Source organism: Mastigoproctus giganteus, chromosome 3 (assembly GCF_048544385.1).
Source record: "Mastigoproctus giganteus isolate SK-2022 chromosome 3, ASM4854438v1, whole genome shotgun sequence".
NCBI classification, from domain to species: domain Eukaryota; kingdom Metazoa; phylum Arthropoda; class Arachnida; order Uropygi; family Thelyphonidae; genus Mastigoproctus; species Mastigoproctus giganteus.
The window spans coordinates 108922979-108947972 of record NC_143577.1 but is presented as its reverse complement, the minus strand read 5'-3'; the positions used below and the strand labels follow the sequence as shown (position 1 = coordinate 108947972).

The window sequence follows — 24994 nt, the reverse complement described above, 5'->3', positions numbered from 1 at the left end:
AAAAGCAATATTTGTGTTTGTGGTTTTTTAAAAACTTTGGAAGTAAGAGTCCCTGAGAGTTGTATTTCTGTCAGGGAAGATTATAGAGTCCTTAGTTAAGGATGCAGTACAAGGAATTATGAAGGAATAATTTTAGATATGGAATTATAAGGGGGATCAGAGTATGCTCTCTGGTAAGAGTAGATCATGTCTGACTAATCTACTTAGCCACTGTGATGCTGTCAGTAAAGAATTGAATAGAAGGAATAACGTTGGCATCATTTACTTTGATTTTAGCAAAACATTTGATAAAGCTGCACAGGAATGATTGCTGTATAAATTGGATCAATGTGGTATTAAAGGCAGGATATTATGTTGTTGTTGTTATGGGCGTTTAATGGCGCATAAGCTACTATGGCTATAATGCGCCTACAGGATATTATGAATAAAGGATTGGTTAAGTGGATTGAGATGGGAGTAATTATGATTGGCCATTTCTCTTCATGAACAGATGTTTCCTTTTACTGTTTGTTAATGATATTGACATAAGTATTTCAAATTTTACATTCAAGTATGCTGTGGCTTAGGTTTAATACCATTTAATAAATTAAAATGCAAAATCTTGCATTTTCCAGAGTAAAATCAATGGGAAACATTACTCTGGAATTGTTCTTCTGAAATTTAAGTACATAATGGAACTGTTATTGTTTCATTATGTACTTGAATTTTAGCAAAACTTTTGATACAGTCCCACATGAATTGTTGTTTAAATTGGAGAAATGTGGCATTTGTAAAGCAGTGATTAGACTACATCTTGAACATTGCTTACAGGCTTAGAGATGTGATTTTGTTGAAAAGGGTACAGAGAAAAGTGATGTGATTTGCTAGGGGCACAAATGAGTCTTCTTATCAAGAGAGAGACATGAGTTTTATATGCTACAATTTTTAAAACCAAGTATCTGTAGGGTTTTGTTTGTTGTTTGGTTTTTAGGAGCATTAGCAACTAAGGCCATATTGCTCCGGGAATATGTGGTGGTCATTCCCTTGACCTTTCCGCATCCTTCGTTTTTGGTGGTGACGGGCTCAAACCCCGGTCTAATCAAAAAGCGTGTGCTACGCACTGCTGCTCCTTCCCACCTGGCTATGGAGGCACCTATCTGTAGGGTGATGACCTGATTGAGGCATTTGAAAAATTTCAGATTTTGCAGGAGAAAAAATTGTGGATTTTTGCCCCTGCACAAACAGCTTCAACTTCTCAAATATCCACTATCAGTTCCTTAAATGAGTGAAAAAGACCTAGGGAGTAATTGTGCAGTCAAATATGAAGTTCGCTGAGCAGTGCAGATGGGCTTCCAGGGCAGGTCATGGAGTCTTGTCAATGATATATAAGAATTTGTTAGTAGGGACAGGGAGGTGATTATCCTGTTATACAAGGCAGTAATGCTTTAGTGGTCAGGCCACACCTAGAGTACTGTGTACAGGTCTGGAGGCTTCATTTTAGGAAGGATGTAGAGTTGCAGAACGAGTACAAAGAAGGGCAACAAGATTGACGAGGGGAACAGAGGGGGGGGTGCTCTTACCAAGAAAGGCTTAAGTTCTGCAAATTGCAGTGCCTGGAAAGTAGGCACTTGCGAGGTGATCTGATTGAGGTGTATAAGGCCTTGAATGGGTTGAGCAAGCTGAATCAGCTGATCCAATTCTTTGTCTTGCTCAGACTAAGAACCTGAGGGGGCACAGTTTCAAATTGAGGAAAGATAGTTGTAGAATAGATGTGCAGAAATTTGCCTTTAGCCAGTGGGTAGTTGATTGGTGGAACAGGCTTCCATCTTTTGTTGTGGAAGCTAATAGCCTAAATAAATTTAAGGCTGAGCTGGACAGGCATTTGGAACGAATGGAGGGATGAAATGGGAGGGGGGGGATTTTTTTTTTTTTTTTTTTTTTGGCTGATGCTGCATAAGCTTGCTTTCTTGCATCATATTCCTCTACTAATGCTAATTCTGATCTTCTGTTAGTGAGGATGAAGTCGATTTAATTAGTAGTTAATCCATTTGGACTCTTCCATGTCCAATTTCTGTTCACCCTTTTCTTGAAAAAAAATTGTTCCTTACTGACAATCCTCGAGATTCTGCAAATTACACAAGTCTTTCGCCTCTTTCATTTCTTTCACCAATTCCAAAATTTCCTATAGTTCCCTTTCTGTGCTGTTTTGTCTATTATAGTTCCCCTTTCTGTGCTGTATTGTGGAATTTCTGCTTTAAACATAAACAAAAGCTATTGTTGTTGTTGTTGTTATCTTGAAGTGCTAGTGAATTTGTAGTTTGATGCAAAATGTGGTGTCTGAATATTCTGATTCACCGTAGACTGACGATTCTGTATGGGTTAGTTAAATTTCCACTAGCATATTTCATATTTGGTGATAATATTTTTGAAAATTGGATACATGATCATTTTTTGTGTAATGGCTATGTATGACAAAGTTTATACCAGTTTGGGAAATGAACAAAAGTTGATAGAAATGATCATTTCTTCTAATAATCTCCCCTTTAATATGGATGATGTACCTGGCTAATCATATATGTGCAATTTTACCAGATTTATGAAAGTTTGCTTCTCGGACTGTGATATCACTCTTTAAGACAGTGTTATAGTTTGGTGCATGTATCACCAATGTTGCTGGGACCAGTGGAGACCAGAAAAAAATTTAATGTTATGTACATTACATGTATTATTACTGTAACAGATCCTTGCAGTATGCTCATATATGCTTGGGTAGAGTTAAATGACTACTGTGGTGATGGGATCATGTGGGCAGGCTGTGTTGGCCTTGGTTGTGAGGCAAAATGTTTGTTCTGTGATTCCCTTTTGGATATTATATCTGGTGGTATTATATGATGCTGTTGAATTCTTCATGTCTCTGTACATCATTGCAGTGAGAATGTGCCTGATTTATTTTGGTTCTGGTTATAGTTGCCTTCTGCTATACTGGGCATGCTAAGCTGTTATCAGCATACTGGTCTATACATGCTCTCTTTCTGTACTGTCATGTTGAAATGGATATTATTCCTTTCTACCAGAATATTAAGGAAGAGGAGTTCTCATTGATTTCCTTCTCTGCTGTAAACTGTATACTTTGATTGACCTGATATTCTGTTTGGCATGTAGAAGTATTCTGTCAGCAGCATGACTACACTGTTCAAGAAATTGTTGTAAGGTTTTGCAGCATGCAGGGGCTACCACCATAATGCAGGCCAATCTCTAACTCATTAATCCTGCTGAAGTTGCTCGAAAAAATACTGCTGCCTATCCTCACCAGACAAATACTACCAGATAATCCTCCCCAAATTCATTATGCACTCCCAGGTAGATCAACAGTAACCATCATTCTGGCCACCTTTAACAAAATACTCACAGCATTTGAAAACAGAGAAGAACTGGCAGCCACTTACCTCAACATTGATTCTACATTCAATGTTGTGAACATTCCTTCTCTACTCAAGTTGCTTTAGAATTAATACCAGATTGCGATGACACTTGGCTTTGGTATTGTTCTTACTTTGTGGCATATGCACAGATGCCAGTATTTTAAAGTGATTTTGGTTGGAGTTCCACAAGGTGTTGTGTTATCTGGTCTCCTTTTCATGACCCTCATTGCACCACTATTTATGCATGACATCTTAGATACCTTATATATGCTGATGACTTAAAAATTCATTGAAAGACAGTAATCAAGACCCCCAGCAAGTTATGCACATGCTCAATGCTTCCCTGTTATTAATATCTGCCTACTTCAAGAACTTTGGCACCTCTGCATCAATGCACAGAAGTCAGAAATCATGATGGTCTCCCTAAAACAGCACCCAACAATCATCCAGCCTGTCTTGGAAGGAGCCTCCATCCCACTTGTTCAAATTCACATTGATCTAGGGGTTGCATTTGATCCAAAACCTTTTTTAGTGATCATGTAGTCCAGCAGTTCCCAACCTTTTTTCACTCATGAACCCCTTTCAACATAATATTTTTATTGTGAACCACTAAGACTATATTCTCTGAAATTGTATAATTGTTCTGAATTTTTATTATAAAATATTTCCAGTACTACGTTTTTATAAGCGATATTGTGTAATAATATAAAATTATTATGAAGTATAACTATACATAACAATGGTGTTTGAGAATGAAAAAAAAATTTAGTACAGAAAACATATTTATTTAACACAATATACTGTATGATAGTAAACTAATTATGAGGAATTGTGGGAGATGTGGGTTCTTTCGTTGACAATTCTTTACTCTATATTTAATTTTATTTTATTATTAGTTATAATTTTTATAGCCCTTTTACCACGGCTGAACGATGCAATACATATCTGCACGTTTGCACCCAATTCCCCCACTAATGTCCTGTTGCACATGCTTGCTATATAAGGGTGGGTGATCCAAACTACAACTAAATATAAATTTTGAACTGAACTTCATAAATTAATATTAAACTATTTTGTAGTTTACAAAAATATACCTCTGTAAATCTAAGCAGAGTCCATTACAGAATTTTTAGTGTGAATTCCCTGGAACACTTTTGCAAACCCCTGGGGGTTTGCAAACTACCGGTTGGGAACCACTGATGTAGATGTACTGCTCACAGGAGCTGCCCAATTTAGTTTTCTGTGTAAACAGCACTTGTAGCATGTAATTAATAGATCCATTATGGCCAGGTACATTCAGACCATTGTGTACCCCCCTGCTATTGTCTGTAGCAGAAATACGAGTGTTGGCAGCCTCCTCCATCATCAAACCAATATATGCCCTGAGTATTAGCTCCTCAAATGGGCTTTCTACAAGGTTCAAGTAATGCCCCAGTTCAGCCATGGCTACATTATCAATATTCCAAGTCACCCATGGCTTATTGAACAGAGACAAAACCTTATAATAATTAAACTTCTGGCTGACCTCATCTCCTCTTCATCCTTCTGGGATAGCTCTACTTGGAGAATTGTCTCATCTTTGGTCAACTCCATAGCTGTACCCTCTTCCTGCATGTCTTCACCTATCTGACCAATTCCTCTCACAGCAGATGCTTTTTTTGTGTCCAGGATCTAGATGTCAATCTGAAGAAGTTTGCCTAGGATTATTTATACAGGTGAAAAATACTTTGTGACTGTCAGCCAAAACGAGGCCAGTGTATAACTTATTAGGTGGCAGTGAAAGCATGCCTTCTGCTGCCACTTAATAAGTTATATACTCTGTCAATCTCTTAGGAAGTACCATTTCTTCAAGCAGTCTGGTCCAAGAACTGCATAATAGTGGTCCTTGGATGACTGACTTTTTTAGCATTAGCATTAGCATTAGTAGAGGCATATGATGCAAGAAAGCAAGCTTATTCAGCATCAGCCAAAAAAAAAAAAAACCCTCTCCCATTTCACCCCTCCGTTCGTTCGAAATACCTGTCCAGTTGAGCTTTAAATTTGTTTAGGCTATCAACTTCAACAACAAGTGATGGAAGTCGGTTCCACCAACCAACCACCCGCTGGCCAAAGGCAAATTTCCGCACATCTATCCGACATCCATCCTTCCTCAATTTGAATTTATGCCCTCTGAGGTGATTATTCTGAGAAAGATGAAGAATCCCATTGGCATTGAGCATGCTCAAACCATTCAAAGCCTTATACACCTCTATCAGATCACCTCGCCGGTGCCTAGTCTCCAGACTCTGTAATTTGCAAAACTTAAGCCTTTCTTCGTAAGAGCAACCCTTTGTTCCATTTACTAATCTTGTTGCCCTTCTCTGTACCCGTTCCAGCAGCTCTACATCCTTCTTGAAATGAGGCCTCCAGACCTGTATACAGTACTCAAGATGTGGCCTAACCATTGCCTTATACAAGGGAATAATCACCTCCTTATCCCTGCTAGAAAAATTCCTGTATATCATTGACAAGACACCATGAGCTACTCTTGCAGCTCGTCTGCACTGCTCAGAGAACTTCATATCTGCCTGCACAATTACCCCCAGGTCCTTTTCATTCTCCACCACTGTCAGTGTAGTACCGCAGAGTTGATACATTGCTCTGGGGTTACTGTTACCCATATGTAGTACTTTACATTTGTCAATGTTAAACTTCATTTGCCACCTCTCAGCCCATCTGTTCAACCTTTCCAGATCCTGTTGCAGCAGCATAGCGTCAGTAGTGTCCTTAACGACCCTGCCAACCTTTGTATCATCTGCAAACTTAGACATTAAACTTGATATCCCATCATCAATATCATTCATAAACACCGAAAACAACAACGGACCCAACACTGAACCCTGAGGAACTCCACTAATAACATTAGTCCACGTTGAGCAGTGTCCATTGATTACCACTCTCTGTCTTCTGCCACTCAACCATCCCCTTATCCATAGCAGCAATTTGCCTCCAATGCCACACTGCTCCAATTTGTGCAGCAGTCTTTGCTTGACTGGAGAGGTCATCTAAGCCTGATTAATTCAGGCACATCTTAGTGTTCTCCTATAAGCATCCACATCTGTCTACTTTGATAATTGTACTGTAACCTCTATCTTTTATATATTAATTTGTACTGTATTTTAACTCCTAATTTAATTTATGCAGATTTCATTGCATATGTCTCCTTTTATTCTTAAATATAGGACTTACCCATATTTTATTGTTAACCCCTGGCCAAAGTGATGGGCTATTTAACATGCTATATATATATATATTAATTATAACATTTAAATCTAACATGTTCATGAGAGTACCTACAAAAACATTGTTATCAACATCCATGGCAAAACACCTGATCTATACCTAGACAGCATGGATGATAGAATATATCCCTCCCCGTACCAAATATCCATGACAAAGTTACTTAACTTGTATCAACAACAACATCTACTTGAAGAATCATGAATACATCATCCAAGATATTAGGTTCTACAGCATGCAACATTTGCCTGCAAAAGTTGTATGTTTACAGGTGCTACTACTATGATCTTTATGTATCCAAATTAAATTCCTTTTGTGAGACAACCATTACACTCCATTCTAGCTGAGCATGTGAGAGACTTAACATTTTCATAACATTGAACATGGATTGACCAGGTTCATGAATGGATCCACTAAAACCTAAACACCAACATTCATGATAAAATTGTCCCTGACCTGTGCTGAGACAGGTCAGGGTGTTTATTTTCAAAGTAAGCCCTAAAACAATCAAAGGAAATGACTCATTATCAGAATAATTAGCAAATAATAGTTTATAAATAATACTGGCAATTTTCCACAATTGTTAGTAATACATAAATTCACTCTTTTGATCACGTTGCAAGCAGTGTGAATGTACTGAGGAATGAACAGTCAGGAATGTACTGAGCAGTCAGTACATTCCTGACTGTATTTTCAATGCTTGCTTTGAGCAGCTAATTGCTTTTATATTGCTCATGTAAGCTTTCTACTTTAATAACTCCATAAAAAGAAGCTTGGGATGTTAAATCAGGAGACCTTGGTGGCCAAAGTCATTATGATATGATTTAATTCTCAAAAAAGTCTTGCAATATTTCAGTGGGTGAGTGTGGTATGGCAGTTTTCGTCCAGCCTGCTGGAACCAGATATCTTGTTCATTTTCCTCTAGCAATGCAAAAAATATGGGCCCAATCCTTCTTCGAGATATGCCATGCCAAATGCCAATATTTTGGACACTTACAGGGGTTTTGCAAAAAATTTGGAGATTTTGTATTCCATATTTTCCAATTTTGACTGTTGATATAGCTGCTAAGGTGAAAGCACACTTCACTAGTGAAATAAATTTTATTAAAATTTTCAATACATTCACAGTGAAGTAAACTTTTAAATCAGTGATAGTACTGTAATCTTTTAATGTTAACCTGAAATTGAAGCCAATGCATGCTGTGCATTTGGTATGGAAAAAGTTTTAGTTAATTTCATACAGTGATATAGGATGAACTAAGTGATATCCCCTTTTGAATTCATGTTTCTGTAGAGATTAGTTTGGAGAGTGCAAAATCATTTGTCTAAGGTTATTTAAAGTGTCATGTATAAGAGCACTCCTTCTTTTATGTTCCTTATTTCACCCTCCCAAGGTCTGGGGATTTGCTGAATCCTCTTACATTATTGTTTTTCAGTTTCTTACCTCTCACAATATTATATGCTCTTTCTACTATCATTATTCTGTAATACTTTTAAAATCATTTATTTCATACTACCTGGGTAGTAGAAATGATGGAAGTGCCATATCCATGCATAAGCAACCTCTTTCATTTATATACTAACGTGATCTCTTGTCATGCATTAGCATTAGTAGAGGCATATGATTCAAGAAAGCAAGCTTATGCAGCATCAGCCAAAAAAAAAAAAAAAAAAAAAAAAAAACACGCCCCCATTTCACCCCTCCATTTGTTCCAAGTTGTTTGTTTGTTATTTGGTTTTTAGGAGCATTAGCAACTAAGGCCATATTGCTCCAGGATATGCGGTGGTCATTCCATGACCTTTTCACATCCTTCGTATTTGGTGGTGATGGGCTCGAACCCCGGTCTAATCAAGAAGCATGTGCTATGCACTGCTGCTCCTTCACACCTGGCTACAGAGGCGCCATTCATTCCAAGTACCTCCAGCTCAGCCTTAAATTTATTTAGGCTATCAACTTCCACAACAAAGGATGGAAGTTTGTTCCACCAAAACAACCACCCACTGGCTAAAGGCAAACATCTGCACATCTATCCCACATCTGTCTTTCCTCAATTTGAATTTATGCCCTCTCAAATGATTATTCTGAGCAAGAGGAAGAATTCCATCAGCACTGAGCATACTCAAGCCATTCAAGGCTTTATACAGATTAATCAGATCACCTCGCAGGTTCCTAGTCTCCAGACACTGTAATTTGCAAAATTTAAGCCTTTCTTCGTAAGAGCAACCCTTTGTTCCATTCACTAATCTTGTTGCCCTTCTCTGTACTCGTTCCAACAGCTCCACATCCTTCTTAAAATGACCTGTATACAGTACTCAAGGTGTGGCCTGACCATTGCCTTATACAAGGGAATAATCACCTCCTTATCCCTGCTAGAAAAATTTCTGTATATCATTGACAAGACACCAAGAGCTACACTTGCAAACCATCTGTACTGCTCAGAAAACTTCATATCTGCCTGCACAATTATCCACAGGTCCTTTTCATTCTTTACCACTGTCAGTGTGGTACCACAGAGTTGATACGTTACTCTGGGATTACTGATTCTCGTATGTAGTACTTTGCATTTGTCAATGTTAAACTTCATTTGCCACCTCTCAGCCCATCTGCTCAACTTTTCTAGATCCTGCTGCAGCAGCATACTGTCATTAGTGTCCTTAACAACCCTGCCAACCTTCATATCGTCTGCAGACTTGGACATTAAGCTTGACATACCATCATCAATATCATTTATAAATACAGAAAACAACAATGGACCCAATACTGAACGTTGAAGGACTCCACTAATAACATTAGTCCACGATGAGCAGTGTCCATTGATTACCACTCTCTGTCTTCTCCCACTCAACCATCCAACTTTATCCATAGCAGCAATTTGCCTCCAATGCCACACTGCTCCAATTTGTGCAGCAGTCTTCCATGTGCAACAGTATCAAAAGCCTTTCTAAGATTCAAATATATGATATCAAGGTTATTCCCTGCAATTCAGTTCCTTTGTGACCACATCATAGTATCAAATCAAATTGGTCAGGCAAGACTTTCCCATAACAAAACCATGCTGTGTCCGAGCTATAACTGAAGTCTTGTCTAGATGATCCTGCAGTGCTTCTTTAACCAGTGCCTCCATTAATTTTCCTGGAACAGAATCTAAACTAACAGGTCTATAATTACTTGTGTTGCCCTTTGATCCCCCTTTGTGAATTTGGGTCACATTTTCACATCTCCAGTCCATGGGTATCTCCCGTGAGTCCAAAGAAGCTCTCATAAAGGGTTTGCTTACTTCCTTTACTACTAGGCGCCTCCGTAGCCAGGTGAGAAGGAGCAGCAGTGCGTAGCACACGCTTCTTGATTAGACCGGGGTTCGAGCCCATCACCACCAAATACGGAGGATGCGGAAAGGTCAGGGAATGACCACCGCATATCCCGGAGCAATATGGCCTTAGTTGCTAATGCTCCTAAAAACCAAATAACAAACAAAACTTCCTTTACTGATTCCTTTAATATAACTGTATAGATCCCGGGCGCCTTTTTTATGTTTATCTTCAACAATTTCTCCTCCACTTTCCTCTCAGTTATTACAAAATCATCCAGCTCACTGCCAGAGTTTAACTCACCTCTGACATTCCCCTCCCTGAATAACTTCTCATGAGGGAATGTCGATGCAAAATACTCATTTAGTTTGTTAGCCACCTGAGCAGGATCCTCAACTGTTGAACCATCAATATCCAGTTGACCAATCTGATTCATCCCTTTCCTTCTAGAGTTTACATAGGTAAAGAACTCTTTGTTGTTTTTCTTTGCATCCTTTGCCAAGGATTTCTCATAATCTGCCTTTGCCTGCCTAATCTCCTTTGTGACTTGGTTACAGACCAGCTTATATCTATCATAGGCTTCCATTTCACCCATTAATTTATATGTATCCCATGTATTTTTCTTCTCTGCCATATGTCTCATTAGTTCATCTGACATCCATTTAGGCCTAAACCTTGAACAATATTTCTTTGTTGGTATGTAGAGCCTAGTAGCTTCCAAGATAAATTCTTTGAATGCATCCCATTTTGAATTTGCTGTTGGTAACATCATCAGTTGGTCCCACTGTACAGAATTTAAATAATGTCTGAGACCACCGTAGTCACCTTTACGGAGCAAAAACCCTTCCCTCTACCCCTGATGGTAGTTACCTCTTTGAGTAAATCCCACTTCAGTACACTGTGATCACTGCCACCTAGTGGTTCCTTTATCTGCAGGTTCTTAATGCATGAAGAATCACTACTGATAATCAGATCAAGAGTATTACTCCATCTAGTTGCCTCCCGAACATGCTGATGTAGAAAATAATCATTCAATAAATCCACAAAAGCCTTGCTAGTGTGTGAGTGACCAACCCACAAATTCCTGTCAATATCTGGGATATTAAAATCTCCCATTATAAGATGCTCTGATTTACTGGCCCACTCTGACACTTTGATGTTCTGAGCAATACCTCAAATTCATCAAATTTATTTACCAAACTCCTAGCTTTGGTGAACATGCAAGTATACCTGCACCTGTTCCTATTCTTAGCTACCCTAACACAACACATGTGTTTACTTGTACTGCAATGACTTTTAGCAGTCTCTGAAATACCCTGTATCTTGTTTTCCAGGCTGCTGCTCATTCTCCCCAAGCTAGCAGTTTTCTGACCCACTTAACACTGCCTCGATAGCATCAGCAAATATTCTTGCACCATTTCTATTTAAGTGTATCCCATCCCTGTAGAAGCAGTCTCTCCTGTTAACAAGTACAGACCAGGTTAAAAAAAAATTCTAGCCCTTGAGCCTTGCGCACTCTTTCCAGGGCCGAATTGATCGACAAGGCTCTCATCATATACTCCCTCCTATCGTGTCTGGGCAGAATTGCAGACACTCTCAACTGCAGAGTTCCAGACACGTTCTTAGAACACTTCTGTAAATGTTGCTGTTTGCAGTCACACAGTTGGTAAATAGTGGTTGCCAACTTTGTAGTAATAAAAATGCAAGATTATTTTTCTTATTTTATTCAAGAACAGTTTAAAAAAATTTTTTTTTTTCAAAAAATATGCATTGTATGGGAAAAAATGAATGTCATTTTTGACTCAGCACACAAATTACTAAAGGCCGCATTAGCATTAGTAGAGGCATTTGATGCAAGAAAGCAAGCTTATGCAGCATCAGCCAAAAAAAAAAAAAAAAAACCCCACTTCCACTTCACCCCTCTGTTCGTTGAAAATACCTGTCCAGCTGAGCCTTAAACTTATTTAGGCTATCAACCTCCACCACAAGGGATGGAAGTCTGTGCCACCAACCAACCACCCGCTGGCCAAAGGCAAATTTCCGCACGTCTATCCTACATCTGTCTTTCCTCAATTTGAATTTATGCCCTCTCAGGTGATTTTTCTGAGCTAGAGGAAGAAATCCATCAGCATTGAGCATGCTTAAACCATTCAAGGCTTTATACACCTCTATCAGATCACCTTGCTGGTGCCTAGTCTCCAGACACTGTAATTTGCAAAACTTAAGCCTTTCTTCGTAAGAGCACCCCTTTGTTCCATTCACTAATCTTGTTGCCCTTCTCTGTACTCGTTCCAGCAGCTCTACATCCTTCTTGAAATGAGGCCTCCAGACCTGTATACAGTACTCTAGGTGTGGCCTGACCATCGCCTTATACAATGGAATAATCACCTCCTTATCCCTGCTGGAAAAATTCCTGTATATCATTGACAATACTCCATGAGCTACTCTTGCAGCCCGTCTGCACTGCTCAGAGAACTTCATGTCTGCCTGCACAACCACCCCCAAGTCCCTTTCATTCTCTACCACTGTCAGTGTAGTACCACAGAGTTGATACGTTGCTCTGGGGTTGCTGTTTCCCATGTGTAGTACTTTACATTTGTCAATGTTAAACTTCATTTGCCACCTCTCAGCCCATCTGCTCAACCTTTCCAGATCCTGTTGCAGCAGCATAGTGTCAGTAGTGTCCTTGACAACCCTGCCAACCTTTGTATCGTCTGCAAACTTGGACTTTAAGCCCGATATACCATCATCAATATCATTTATAAATACAGAAAACAATAATGGACCCAACACTGAGCCCTGAGGGATTCCACTAATAACATCAGTCCACGATGAGCAGTGTCCATTGATTACCACTCTCTGTCTTCTCCCCCTCAACTACCCCTTTATCCATAGCAGCAATTTGCCTCCAATGTCACACTGCTCCAATTTGTGTAGCAGCCTTCCATGTGCAACAGTATCAAAAGCCTTTCTAAGATCCAAGTATATAATATCAAAGTTATTCCCTGCATCCAGTTCTTTTGTGACTGCATCATAGTATCCAATCAAGTTGGTCAGGCAAGACTTCCCCTTAACAAAACCATGCTGTGTCTGAGCTATAACTGAAGTCTTGTCTAAATGATCCTGCAGTGCTTCTTTAACCAGTGCCTCCATTAATTTTCCTGGAACAGAAGTTAAGCTCACAGGTCTATAATTACTTGTGTCAGCCTTTGATCTTCCTTTGTGAATTGGGGTCACATCTGCACATTTCCAGTCTATGGGTACCTCCCCTGAGTCCAAGGAAGCTCTCATAATTATGGCTAAGGGTTTGCTTACTTCCTTTGCTGCCTCCTTTAATATAACTGGATAGATCACATCCACCCCGGGTGCCTTTCTTGTGTTTATCTTCAACAGTTTCTCCTCCACTTTACTCCCAGTTATTTCAAGATTCTGTAGCTTACTGCTAGAGTTGAATACACCTCTGGCATTCCCCTCGCTGAATAACTCCTCATGTGTGAATGTCGATGCAAAATATTCATTTAGTTTGTTAGCTACCTGAGCAGGATCATCAACACTTGACCCATCAATATCAAGTGGACCAATCTGATTCATCCCCTTCCTTCTAGAGTTTACATAAGTAAAGTACTCTTTGCTGTTTTTCTTTGCATCCCTTGCCAAGGATTTCTCGTAATCTGCCTTCGCCTGCCTAACCTCCTTTGTAACTTGGTTGCATATCAACTTGTATCTATCATAGGCTTCTGTGTCATGTGTTAATTTGTATGTATCCCATGCATTTTTCTTCTCTGCCTCATTAGTTCATCTCACATCCATTTTGGCCTAAACCTTGAACAATATTTCTTAGTTGGTATGAAAAGCCTAGTAGCTTCCAAGATAAGTTCTTTGAATGCTTCCCATTTTGAATTTGCTGTTGGTAACATCATCAGTTGGTCCCACTGTATAGAATTTAAATACTGTCTCAGTCCATCGTAGTCGCCTTTTCGGAAACAATAACCCTTCCCTTTACCCCTAATGGTAGTTACCTCTTCGAGTAAATCCCACTTCAGCACACTGTGATCACTGCCACCTAGTGGTTCATTTATCTGCAGATTCTTAATGCATGAAGAATCACTGCTGATAATCAAATCAAGAGTATTACTCCCTCTAGTTGCCTCCCGAACATGCTGATGTAGAAAGCAATCATCCAATAAATCCACAAAAGCCCTGCTAGTGTGTGAGTAACCAGCCCCCAAATTCCAGTCAATATCTGGGAAATTAAAATCTCCCATTATAAGACACTCTGATTTACTGGCCCACTCTATTTCCCTGTACAGTTCCTTATTATACTCATCAGAGTCATTAGGCCTATAGCACACTCCTACTCTCAATTTTGATCTCCCAATGTTTATGTCACACCAAACTGACTCCACACTGCACTGTCCAGCGATGTCGACTGGCTTCACTTCCTTGGTTTTTATGTGTTTTTTAACTAATAGCATAACCCCTCCCCCCTTCCTATCCTGTCTATCCTTTCTGTAGACGTTGTACTCCCCAAATTGCAGTTCTGCATCCCTTATATCAGTGTGACACCACGTCTCTGATATCCCAACAATATCTGCCTTCGATGTTTTGAGCAATACCTCAAATTCATCAAATTTATTCACTAAACTCCTAGCATTGGTTTACACGCAAGTATACCTGCACCTGTTTCTATTCTTAGCTACCCTAACACAACCCATGTGTTTACTTGTACCGCAATGGCTCCCAGCAGTCTCTGACATACCATGCATCTTGTTTTTCAGGCTTCTGCTCATTCTAATAGAAGCAGTGCAAGAATCTCTTTCACCTCTGCCAGTGGCTACTGTCAATCTATTGGTCTTTGTCTCCCCCCCAAGCTAGCAGTTTTCCGACCCACCTAACACTGCCTCGATAGCATCAGCAAATATTCTTGCACCCTTTCTATTTAAGTGTATCCCATCCCTGTAGAAGCAATCTCTCCTGTTAACTGACCAGAAGATATAATTGACCAGAAGCTAAAACAGTGTGGGTTTGTATTATTCAGTTGAACTAATGTCACTTGTAGTTTGGCGACATTTTAGTGCCAGTTTGTTTCTTTTCTCATTGAGTAGAAAAATTACCAGTATATTTAGTCAAACTCATACCTTCCTCTCTTACTGGACAACATTTGTTTGTTTGTGAAAAATCCTGTCAAAATAACAAATAATAATAGAGAATGAAATCAGCTCCAATATTTGTCCTTTATAATTTTAGAAATGAAAATCGGAGAAGATGTGATCCACATTGAAGCTACTGATCCAGATGTTGATGCCAAAATTCGTTATTCTATTGTAGAGCCCATTACTGCTAGAGATAAAACAGGTGCCATCGTGACTTCAATCACACCATACAACTATAAGGTGATATGTTTAGATATTTTCCCTTTTTATAGAATGTCCTGAAAAATCATTGTTTTTTCTTCATGGTTATCTAGAAATAGTACTATGGTTGGTATATTTAGCTACTTTTTCTGTTTATAAGCTGTACTGAATAACCTGTATTAAGCTATATTCTCACCATTCTACATGAGTACAAATGTTGCTGGAGCATTGTTTCTGTACTTAGCCAATAAAGCTAACTAGGCTGACTACAAAAGCATCAAACATCTTATATTGTGAAAAAAAAGTTACCAGAAGTTCTTGTTATCTTACACTAAAAATAAATAGCCTTTCTCATAAATGGAATTATAATGCTGTTTTTTGTATAGGTGCCATTAGTCATAATTTTTTCAGGGATTGTCCCCACATTGGTGGGTAACTGGCTATTGTTAATGATCTATTATTGGCCTAACAACCCAGTGATGATAAATTTTCACAGCATGATAGATGCCAAAAGGAGTAATTGATTAAACTTCATATAAATTTGGAGTTAATAAACTTCAAGCTATGGTAGTGCACTAGTATTTTGTTTGTGGCTTGAAATTTGAGAAGGCAAAATATACTTGTTGACAGTGGACTTGACTGTAGATTATATTTTTCAGTAAATCAGCATGAATGAAGGTTGTTCCAAAGGACAGAAACAGAAGGGATAAATGAGGCAGAGGAAAAGTTCTCTAAGTTTTGAATATTGAAGGGAAATTGAAGTCACATGTTCAGACTAGTTGTGGAGGGGGAGGAGAAAGAATTCCTGATGCCAGTTGAGGAGACCAGTATATATGGAAATAACTGCAGGAAACCATGCAGCAGAAATAGAACATCTCTGTGATAGGAAGTACAGTGAGTACTTCCTATCACAGAGATGTGTGATACTATCAACTACTAGAAAGATATATGCTGCTAACAGTGAGGAAGCAACTCTTCCCAATACATCATAGCCAGATTTGCTGCGGAATTATTGGAAGGTCCGCATCGACCAACATTCTCACAACAAATCGAATAATTCTGAAGGCTTTTGATTCTAAAAATCAAATTGACATAATTTACACAGACATCAGCACACATTCTCTCCTGAATTTCAACAAACAGTTTTACCTCTTCAGTGGTAATCTATTAAATCTCTTTGCCAACCTCCTCAAAGAAAGGGTCCTAACAGCAAACTTCAAAAACAAATCCTATTGTGCCATATGCTCATCTGGAATCCCCAGGATGGGACACTATCATCAATAATGTTTTCTGCAATCCTCCAACTGTTCCTACTTAGACATAAGCATGTAATGTCTTATGCGGATGATGTTAAAATCATTGCCACCTCAGACACAAGTCAATCGGCTAACTGCACTGAAGAGCTTATCTGTAACACTCTCCGAGATCGAAAGATTTGTACCTCAAATCTTTTGACCTTGCACTCAACCCTTCAAAATCCAGTCACCTCCAAATCTCACTTAAAAAGAGCATCTTTCCAAAAATTGCCTTGCCGAATGTGCAAACAATTCCTATCATAACCCACCATAAGGATCTGGGAATTGTCTCTGACCCAAAATTCAACTTCGATACTCGTCTAAACTACCTGTCAAAAAACTCACAAGGGCCATTTGGCTGGCAAAACAAAACCTTCAACATTTACGCTCTCCCCCTATTATAATGCAATTCTTCTCCAAAATCATCAAGCCAAAAATTCTCTGTGCTTCCCCAAATGATCTTATTTTCACCGCTACTGGCGATTCTAGGGCATGACTGGAGACTTTGTCGAATAATGCACTACAAAAGCTACAGGACTGGGCTAAACACCATAACCTCACCATCTCTGCCACCAAAACAGATTCTATTCTTCTCAAAGGAAGTCTCAATGAAGTCAGACCGCCACAGATAAAAATAGACAACAGGACCATAAAATTCTCCACTCAACTTAAGTATCTAGGAGTTATCCTTGACAGCAAACTAAATTTCCAGCCACATCTTAAATACCCAAGAAGAAAGATATGCAATTACACTGCCCTTGTCACCAGGGTCTCCAGACAGGACTGGGGACTCATTAGGCACACTCTGTCCTTATTCTATAAAGTGATATTTACCCCGATTATAATGTACGCAGCAGGCATCTGGTACCTGAAAGCAATCACTGTTAGTGGTAGAAGAATCCTCGACTCTCTGCAAAGAAACATCCTGCTCGCTACTACCCGTGCCTGCTGCACTGTCAGTACCCATGCTCTGCAAATCCTGGCAGGCACCATGCCACTGCACCTGGAAGTGGTCCGCTGTGGACTACTCTTCCACCTCTCCAAAGCAAATTCCAAGACCATCCTTGACTTCGCAACGGATCCCATAAATGATAGAACAGCAGAAAAGAAGCGTCTCCTCATGCATCTGCAGCAAGCGTGGCAAGCGAGATGGACTACTTCCAACAAAGGTGAAATCACTAGAAAGTTCTTCCCTTACATTAACAGGGTGTTCCCCAGGCTTCCCACCCTGGTGTTCACCTGACCTTTATGCTGCATACCTGTTAACTGGCCATGGATCATTAAAAGGCAAACTGACAGCCCTGGGAATCACCGATGGGAGTTGATCTGAGAGCTGGTTGCACCTTATGTACGACTGCCCCCTGTATGAGGATCTCCGCTGCACCTTCATCACTTCCTTGACCTACATACCCAAAGACCAAGAAACACACCTGCTTGTTGGTGGGGTGCAATATACAGTTTTTACGTGTTTCGCACAAGAGCTCTTCAGCCGAAGGAAATCCTTATCTACTTTCCTGTACCAGCACCACAACGGTCCCAAGGAAGACAACAGACGGTTTGAGACCATGATGGACTTTCATCCAGACTAGACAGTCATGAACTTGACCGTCACACCATCAAACAGACAACTATCCGATGATTGGAGTTTGAAAGCTACCATTGGATTGAATTAAACCCCTGGATTGGACACCACCCGATGTCAATGACAGAGGTGCCAAATGGCGATCCTATCTGTGCTCCCTTGTACAGTCACTTTCGACCCCATTCCTTCCCCTTTCTTCGCCTTTGCCTGATTGACTGAGTGTCCATTGATTGGTTGGGGATGCCTTTGCCTATATCCCCTTACTCTTACTTTCATTCCCCCCTCTTCTTCTGTACACCCTGTACTACCTCGCTCTATCTAATCACTTTTTTTTAATTAATTTATTTATTTATTATATTTTATTATTTTATTTTTTTTATTTTTATTATTATTTTTTTATTTATTTTTATTATTATTATTTTTTTTATTATTTGTATTGGTATTTTTTTTTTTTTTTATTTATTTCTTTTTTAACTTGGTCTCCGCTCAGGAAGCTGAGGCGACCCTGACGGAGACTAGCCAGAGAATTATGGGCAGCCTGGCTACCTCCTAGTGGTGTGTGCGGGCAATGTAGGGTTCCACCAGGGGCCCTGCGGCCAAATGCCAGGACACACAACAGAACCCAACACAAAACTATGTATTCAACACACAACACTTTTCTGGCATCTACGGTAGTACTGTATTTCTTCACAGTGTACATATGGCGCAGATGTGGGAAACCACAGGTGACGCCTGACCCTAACACTATGCACACTATGGACTATATGCTTCCCCTGTCTGGGCCACGTGGCCAACGTAAATTTCAAAAAGATCTCTTCCCTTGAATGCTGGTTTCTTAGAAAGACTTTCTTATTGACAATATATTGACTGACTAAACTACTCTGACTTTTCACTTTCAATCTGGTACAACGACCTTTCTTTCTTTACAAAAATGTATAACGTGGACATTGACTGCCCAGAAATTTGGGAAGTCATAGCTTGGAGAATCTCCAGGAAAGCAGCAAGATCCAAACAAAACCAACACTAGCCCCTTTACTAATCTGACTCTGTTTAATTGAAAGGCACTTCCCATTCAACACTCTGTTCTTTCTGAATGATTTGAATATAGACCCAGTCTTAATAGCCATTAAAAAAAGCTCTCCTATCACAACCGGCTAAATTCATACTAATGAATCTCCACCGAACTAAATATAACCACAGTGTTACATCATTCCTCTCCTTTCATCTTGACTTTACAGTCTAGATGTCTAGGGGAGCACATACTTTCCACTCATCAGGTAACTCTGGTCTTTACGTATTCTTGAACTGCAGTTCTCATGCACTAGTTAATCTTGAGAATTTAGTTATAGCCAAGTCACGCCAGTTATATGTATTTAATTGTAGCTACATGTGTCAATAATTTTGTCTTTCCTATTAACTGTATTCTATTCTAAACATATGTGTCTTTATGCTTTACTGTAAGCCCCTATAGCTGTTGCATTAGTTGTCACTGGGCAGCTCAGCATTGTCAGCATATTTTCTGTACAGTATGGATGGTACATCTCTACACGGCCATGCTGGTCTGTCACTTTGTCCACGCTGTTCTGTCACATTGTCCAGAATGCCTCTGGACAAACCGGTAACCACTGGCTTGTCTGGAGCTGTTGCCTCTCAGCATTGTAGTAACTCACGACCGAGAGCTAATAAGGAGAATTTATTATTGAACTGTTTCAGCATTCAATTTTTCCTTATGCTCACTTTCTCTTTATGTAACATCTGCCTGGGAAGTTCAGGAAACCCCTTATGGCAGTTCAGTCAGTTCTGCTATAACGTGCATTTTGGCAATGCGAATTTGCTCCAACACAACTGATATATTAGGGATCAATTCTGGTATAACACGAGTTTTGCATTGGCTCATGCGCGATTTCATTTGCGAGTAACAATCATCAGGTGAAAACCTGGCACCAAGCTCAACATAGCATCCTGTGTAGCAATACATACAAGTTTACGAAGCTTAAAAAATGTCAAATGTATAAGAGCTATATATCCAATTTACTGTAGTTGTATTGGTCGGAGACACACTGTTGTAATTTGCTATATTCACAAGATATTGTAGGCCGACTTATGTTTTCAGGAGCTCACATTTTTCAGTTCGAACAGAAATTTTGGGAGGCATGATAGCTTGAGCAGAGGAGTATATTTCTGGAGGTTACTACCATAAAACAATAAAAACAATTTATAGTCCCAGTTTATTGGGCTTTTCTGTTAGTGCAATGTAATTATAAATGGGTAGTAAACTTGATTTTATTGCATTTGCAATAATACCGATAGCTGGAATTCTGTGGGATTTTACTGTATTATGGTGAAATGTGTTTCCTCTTCCATGAAATCTTCAATCATATAAAAAACATAAATAAATTTTCAGAAGTTTCTCTTCATTCCTATTTTTAATGCGCGATATTGTTACGGCATATCTCACATATGCAATTTGTGTGTGCCGTGTTCGTTGTTAACTGCTTATCTTTTTTACTGTTTTAAATTTTACAATCCAAAAAAAAAAGTCAGTGAACAGAAATATCAATTAGTATTTATATATTACAGTGCTGTATTACTGTAATATTTATTTATTTATTATAAATTTAAGATGTTTAAACCTGTGTTAGCAATTTTATTGGGTTTCTAACTTTTTTTTTTTAGTGTTTTACTTAACCACACTGAACATGTTTTTCTGTAAGTGCTCTACCCCTATCCCTATTTTTCCCATAAGACCTGTTGTTTCTAATGCGTGAAATGCCATAACGCGAAGATTTTTAGGAACACATATATCGCGTTATAGCAGAACTGACTGTAATCAGTGCTCAGTCATTACTGCTTTATCTACTGGTACAACATGTGACTCAAGCAGTATTCCATGGCGGAAAACAGCTTGTGAAAACTGGGAGCACTATAAGGAATTAGCCCTTTTTCAATTGCAGTATGATCTCTCAAAAACCAATACAGGAAACCTTAATACACATTACAGAATGATTATAAGTAGCAAAGAATACAATCCTACAGACTTCTGTATGTTTCCTGCCTCATCCAAAAGTGATAGGCTACTGAACTGCATGGAAGCAAGGAAAGCACCGAATAAAGCTTGGGAAAAGATTTTGTAGGTATCCAACTAAAGAAAATATAATCTTATTCAAGAAAGCTTGGGCAAAAGCCAGATATATATGGCAAAAAGATCTTGGGCAACTTTTACCACTACCATTATCAATTCAACCACTTTGAAAATATTATGGAATAAAATCCTGGCAGATATTTAAATTACTCATCTCCACTTTCAAATTTTAAAGTCAATCTAATAGCAGAACCAAATACATTAGGCAAACCATTGCCAGTATCTTAGCCAACATAGAATATAATCTGACCTTTTTGAGATTTGAAGAACAACATGGTAGATCACAGATTAATTTTATATCACCTGGAACAGAATCATATAACGACGTGATAACTAAAATTTAATTTTATCAAGCTGTGGCAGTTATGGAGAGTGCAGTTGGACCTGGTAACGTCCACTATGCATGATAAAACAACTCTTAAGTACAGTGGATCATCTCTTGCTACTATATTTAGTATTAGTATTAGTAACGGCCGCATGGTGCAAGAAAGCCTATGGCTTATGCTGCACCAGCCAAAAAAAAAAAAAAAAAAAAATCCGAACAAAACAATGATAAAAACAAAAAAATAAATAACTAAATAATAATAATTAATAAATAAAAAAATAATAATAAAATAAAAAATAAATAAAAAGGAAATTAAACCTATCATCCTATGCGCTTCCCTTACCCGAAAGTACTATCCAGATGACCTTTGAATTTCCCCAAACTGTCGGCCTCTACCACCCATGAAGGCAACTTATTCCAGTAATTTATAACTCGCTGGCTAAAATAAAACTTCCTGCAGTCCAATCTAAACATTTCCCCCCGTAACTTGAATTTATGTCCCCTAGTTCTAGCATCATTTATAATCTTGAAAATTTTGTCCTCATTCATTTTACTGATGCCTCTCAGAGCCTTAAACACCTCAATCAATTTACATACCAACTAAGAACTTTAGGCAGTAAGTAGCTCAATCGGTAAAATGCAAGAATTTCAGTATTTTTCACGTGAAGGTTAAGAATGAGAGTTCAATTCTTGCGAAAATCAATAATTTTTTACTTGTTAACAGGAGAAATTGCTTCTACAAGGATGGGATACACTTAAATAGAAAGGGTGCAAGAATATTTGCTGATGCTATCGAGGCAGTGTTAGGTGGGTCGGAAAACTGCTAGCTTGGGGGGAGACAAAGACCAATAGATTGACAGTAGCCACTGGCAGAGGTGAAAGAGATTCTTGCACTGCTTCTATTAGAATGAGCAGAAGCCTGAAAAACAAGATGCATGGTATTTCAGAGACTGCTGGGAGCCATTGTGGTACAAGTAAACACATGGGTTGTGTTAGGGTAGCTAAGAATAGAAACAGGTGCAGGTATACTTGCGTGTACACCAATGCTAGGAGTTTAGTAAATAAATTTGATGAATTTGAGGTATTGCTCAAAACATCGAAGGCAGATATTGTTGGGATATCAGAGACGTGGTGTCACACTGATATAAGGGATGCGGAACTGCAATTTGGGGAGTACAACGTCTACAGAAAGGATAGACAGGATAGGAAGGGGGGAGGGGTTATGCTATTAGATAAGAAACACATAAAAACCAAGGAAGTGAAGCCAGTCGACATCGCTGGACAGTGCAGTGTGGAGTCAGTTTGGTGTGACATAAACATTGGGAGATCAAAATTGAGAGTAGGAGTGTGCTATAGGCCTAATGACTCTGATGAGTATAATAAGGAACTGTACAGGGAAATAGAGTGGGCCAGTAAATCAGAGTGTCTTATAATGGGAGATTTTAATTTCCCAGATATTGACTGGAATTTGGGGGCTGGATACTCACACACTAGCAGGGCTTTTGTGGATTTATTGGATGATTGTTTTCTACATCAGCATGTTCGGGAGGCAACTAGAGGGAGTAATACTCTTGATTTGATTATCAGCAGTGATTCTTCATGCATTAAGAATCTGCAGATAAATGAACCACTAGGTGGCAGTGATCACAGTGTGCTGAAGTGGGATTTACTCAAAGAGGTAACTACCATTAGGGGTAAAGGGAAGGGTTATTGCTTCCGTAAAGGCGACTACGATGGACTGAGACTGTATTTAAATTCTATACAGTGGGACCAACTGATGATGTTACCAACAGCAAATTCAAAATGGGAAGCATTCAAAGAACTTATCTTGGAAGCTACTAGGCTTTACATACCAACTAAGAAATATTGTTCAAGGTTTAGGCCAAAATGGATGTCAGATGAACTAATGAGGCATATGGCAGAGAAGAAAAATGCATGGGATACTTACAAATTAACACATGACACAGAAGCCTATGATAGATACAAGTTGATATGCAACCAAGTTACAAAGGAGGTTAGGCAGGCGAAGGCAGATTACGAGAAATCCTTGGCAAGGGATGCAAAGAAAAACAGCAAAGAGTTCTTTACTTATGTAAACTCTAGAAGGAAAGGGATGAATCAGATTGGTCCACTTGATATTGATGGGTCAAGTGTTGATGATCCTGCTCAGGTGGCTAACAAACTAAATGAATATTTTGCATCGACATTCACACATGAGGAGTTATTCAGCGAGGGGAATGCCAGAGGTGTATTCAACTCTAGCAGTAAGTTACAGAATCTTGAAATAACTGGGAGTAAAGTGGAGGAGAAACTGTTGAAGATAAACACAAGAAAGGCACCCGGGGTGGATGGGATCTATCCAGTTATATTAAAGGAGGCAGCAAAGGAAGTAAGCAAACCCTTAGCCATAATTATGAGAGCTTCCTTGGACTCAGGGGAGGTACCCATAGACTGGAAATGTGCAAATGTGACCCCAATTCACAAAGGAGGATCAAAGGCTGACACAAGTAATTATAGACCTGTGAGCTTGACGTCTGTTCCAGGAAAATTAATGGAGGCACTGGTTAAAGACGCACTGCAGGATCATTTAGACAAGACTTCAGTTATAGCTCAGACACAGCATGGTTTTGTTAAGGGGGAAGTCTTGCCTGACCAACTTGATTGGATACTATGATGCAGTCACAAAAGAACTGGATGCAGGGAATAACTTTGATATTATATACTTGGATCTTAGAAAGGCTTTTGATACTGTTGCACATGGAAGGCTGCTACACAAATTGGAGCAGTGTGACATTGGAGGCAAATTGCTGCTATGGATAAAGGGGTGGTTGAGGGGGAGAAGACAGAGAGTGGTAATCAATGGACACTGCTCATCGTGGACTGATGTTATTAGTGGAGTCCCTCAGGGCTCAGTGTTGGGTCCATTATTGTTTTCTGTATTTATAAATGATATTGATGATGGTATATCGGGATTAATGTCCAAGTTTGCAGACGATACAAAGGTTGGCAGGGTTGTCAAGGACACTACTGACACTATGCTTCTGCAACAGGATCTGGAAAGGTTGAGCAGATGGGCTGAGAGGTGGCAAATGAAGTTTAACATTGACAAATGTGAAGTACTACACATGGGAAACAGCAACCCCAGAGCAACGTATCAACTCTATGGTACAACGCTGACAGTGGTAGAGAATGAAAGGGACTTGGGGGTGGTTGTGCAGGCAGATATGAAGTTCTCTGAGCAGTGCAGACGGGCTGCAAGAGTAGCTCATGGAGTATTGTTAATGATATACAGGAATTTTTCCAGCAG

The 24994-nt window shown here is 39.2% G+C and overlaps 1 protein-coding gene across 6 annotated transcripts in view; it reads left to right on the top strand.

Moving 5' to 3' along the window:
* Window positions 1-24994, top strand: part of Cad74A (cadherin 74A) — a 748720-nt gene that overhangs the window by 408985 nt on the left and 314741 nt on the right. For all 6 annotated transcript variants that reach the window (XR_016546733.1, XM_090369392.1, XM_090369388.1 and 3 more), the window contains one exon: window positions 15237-15382. Coding sequence is in view for 5 of the 6 variants with exons in the window: in XM_090369392.1 (XP_090225518.1) it covers window positions 15237-15382 (146 nt within the window). In the remaining variant the exon portion in view is untranslated. The remainder of the gene's footprint in view (window positions 1-15236; window positions 15383-24994) is intronic.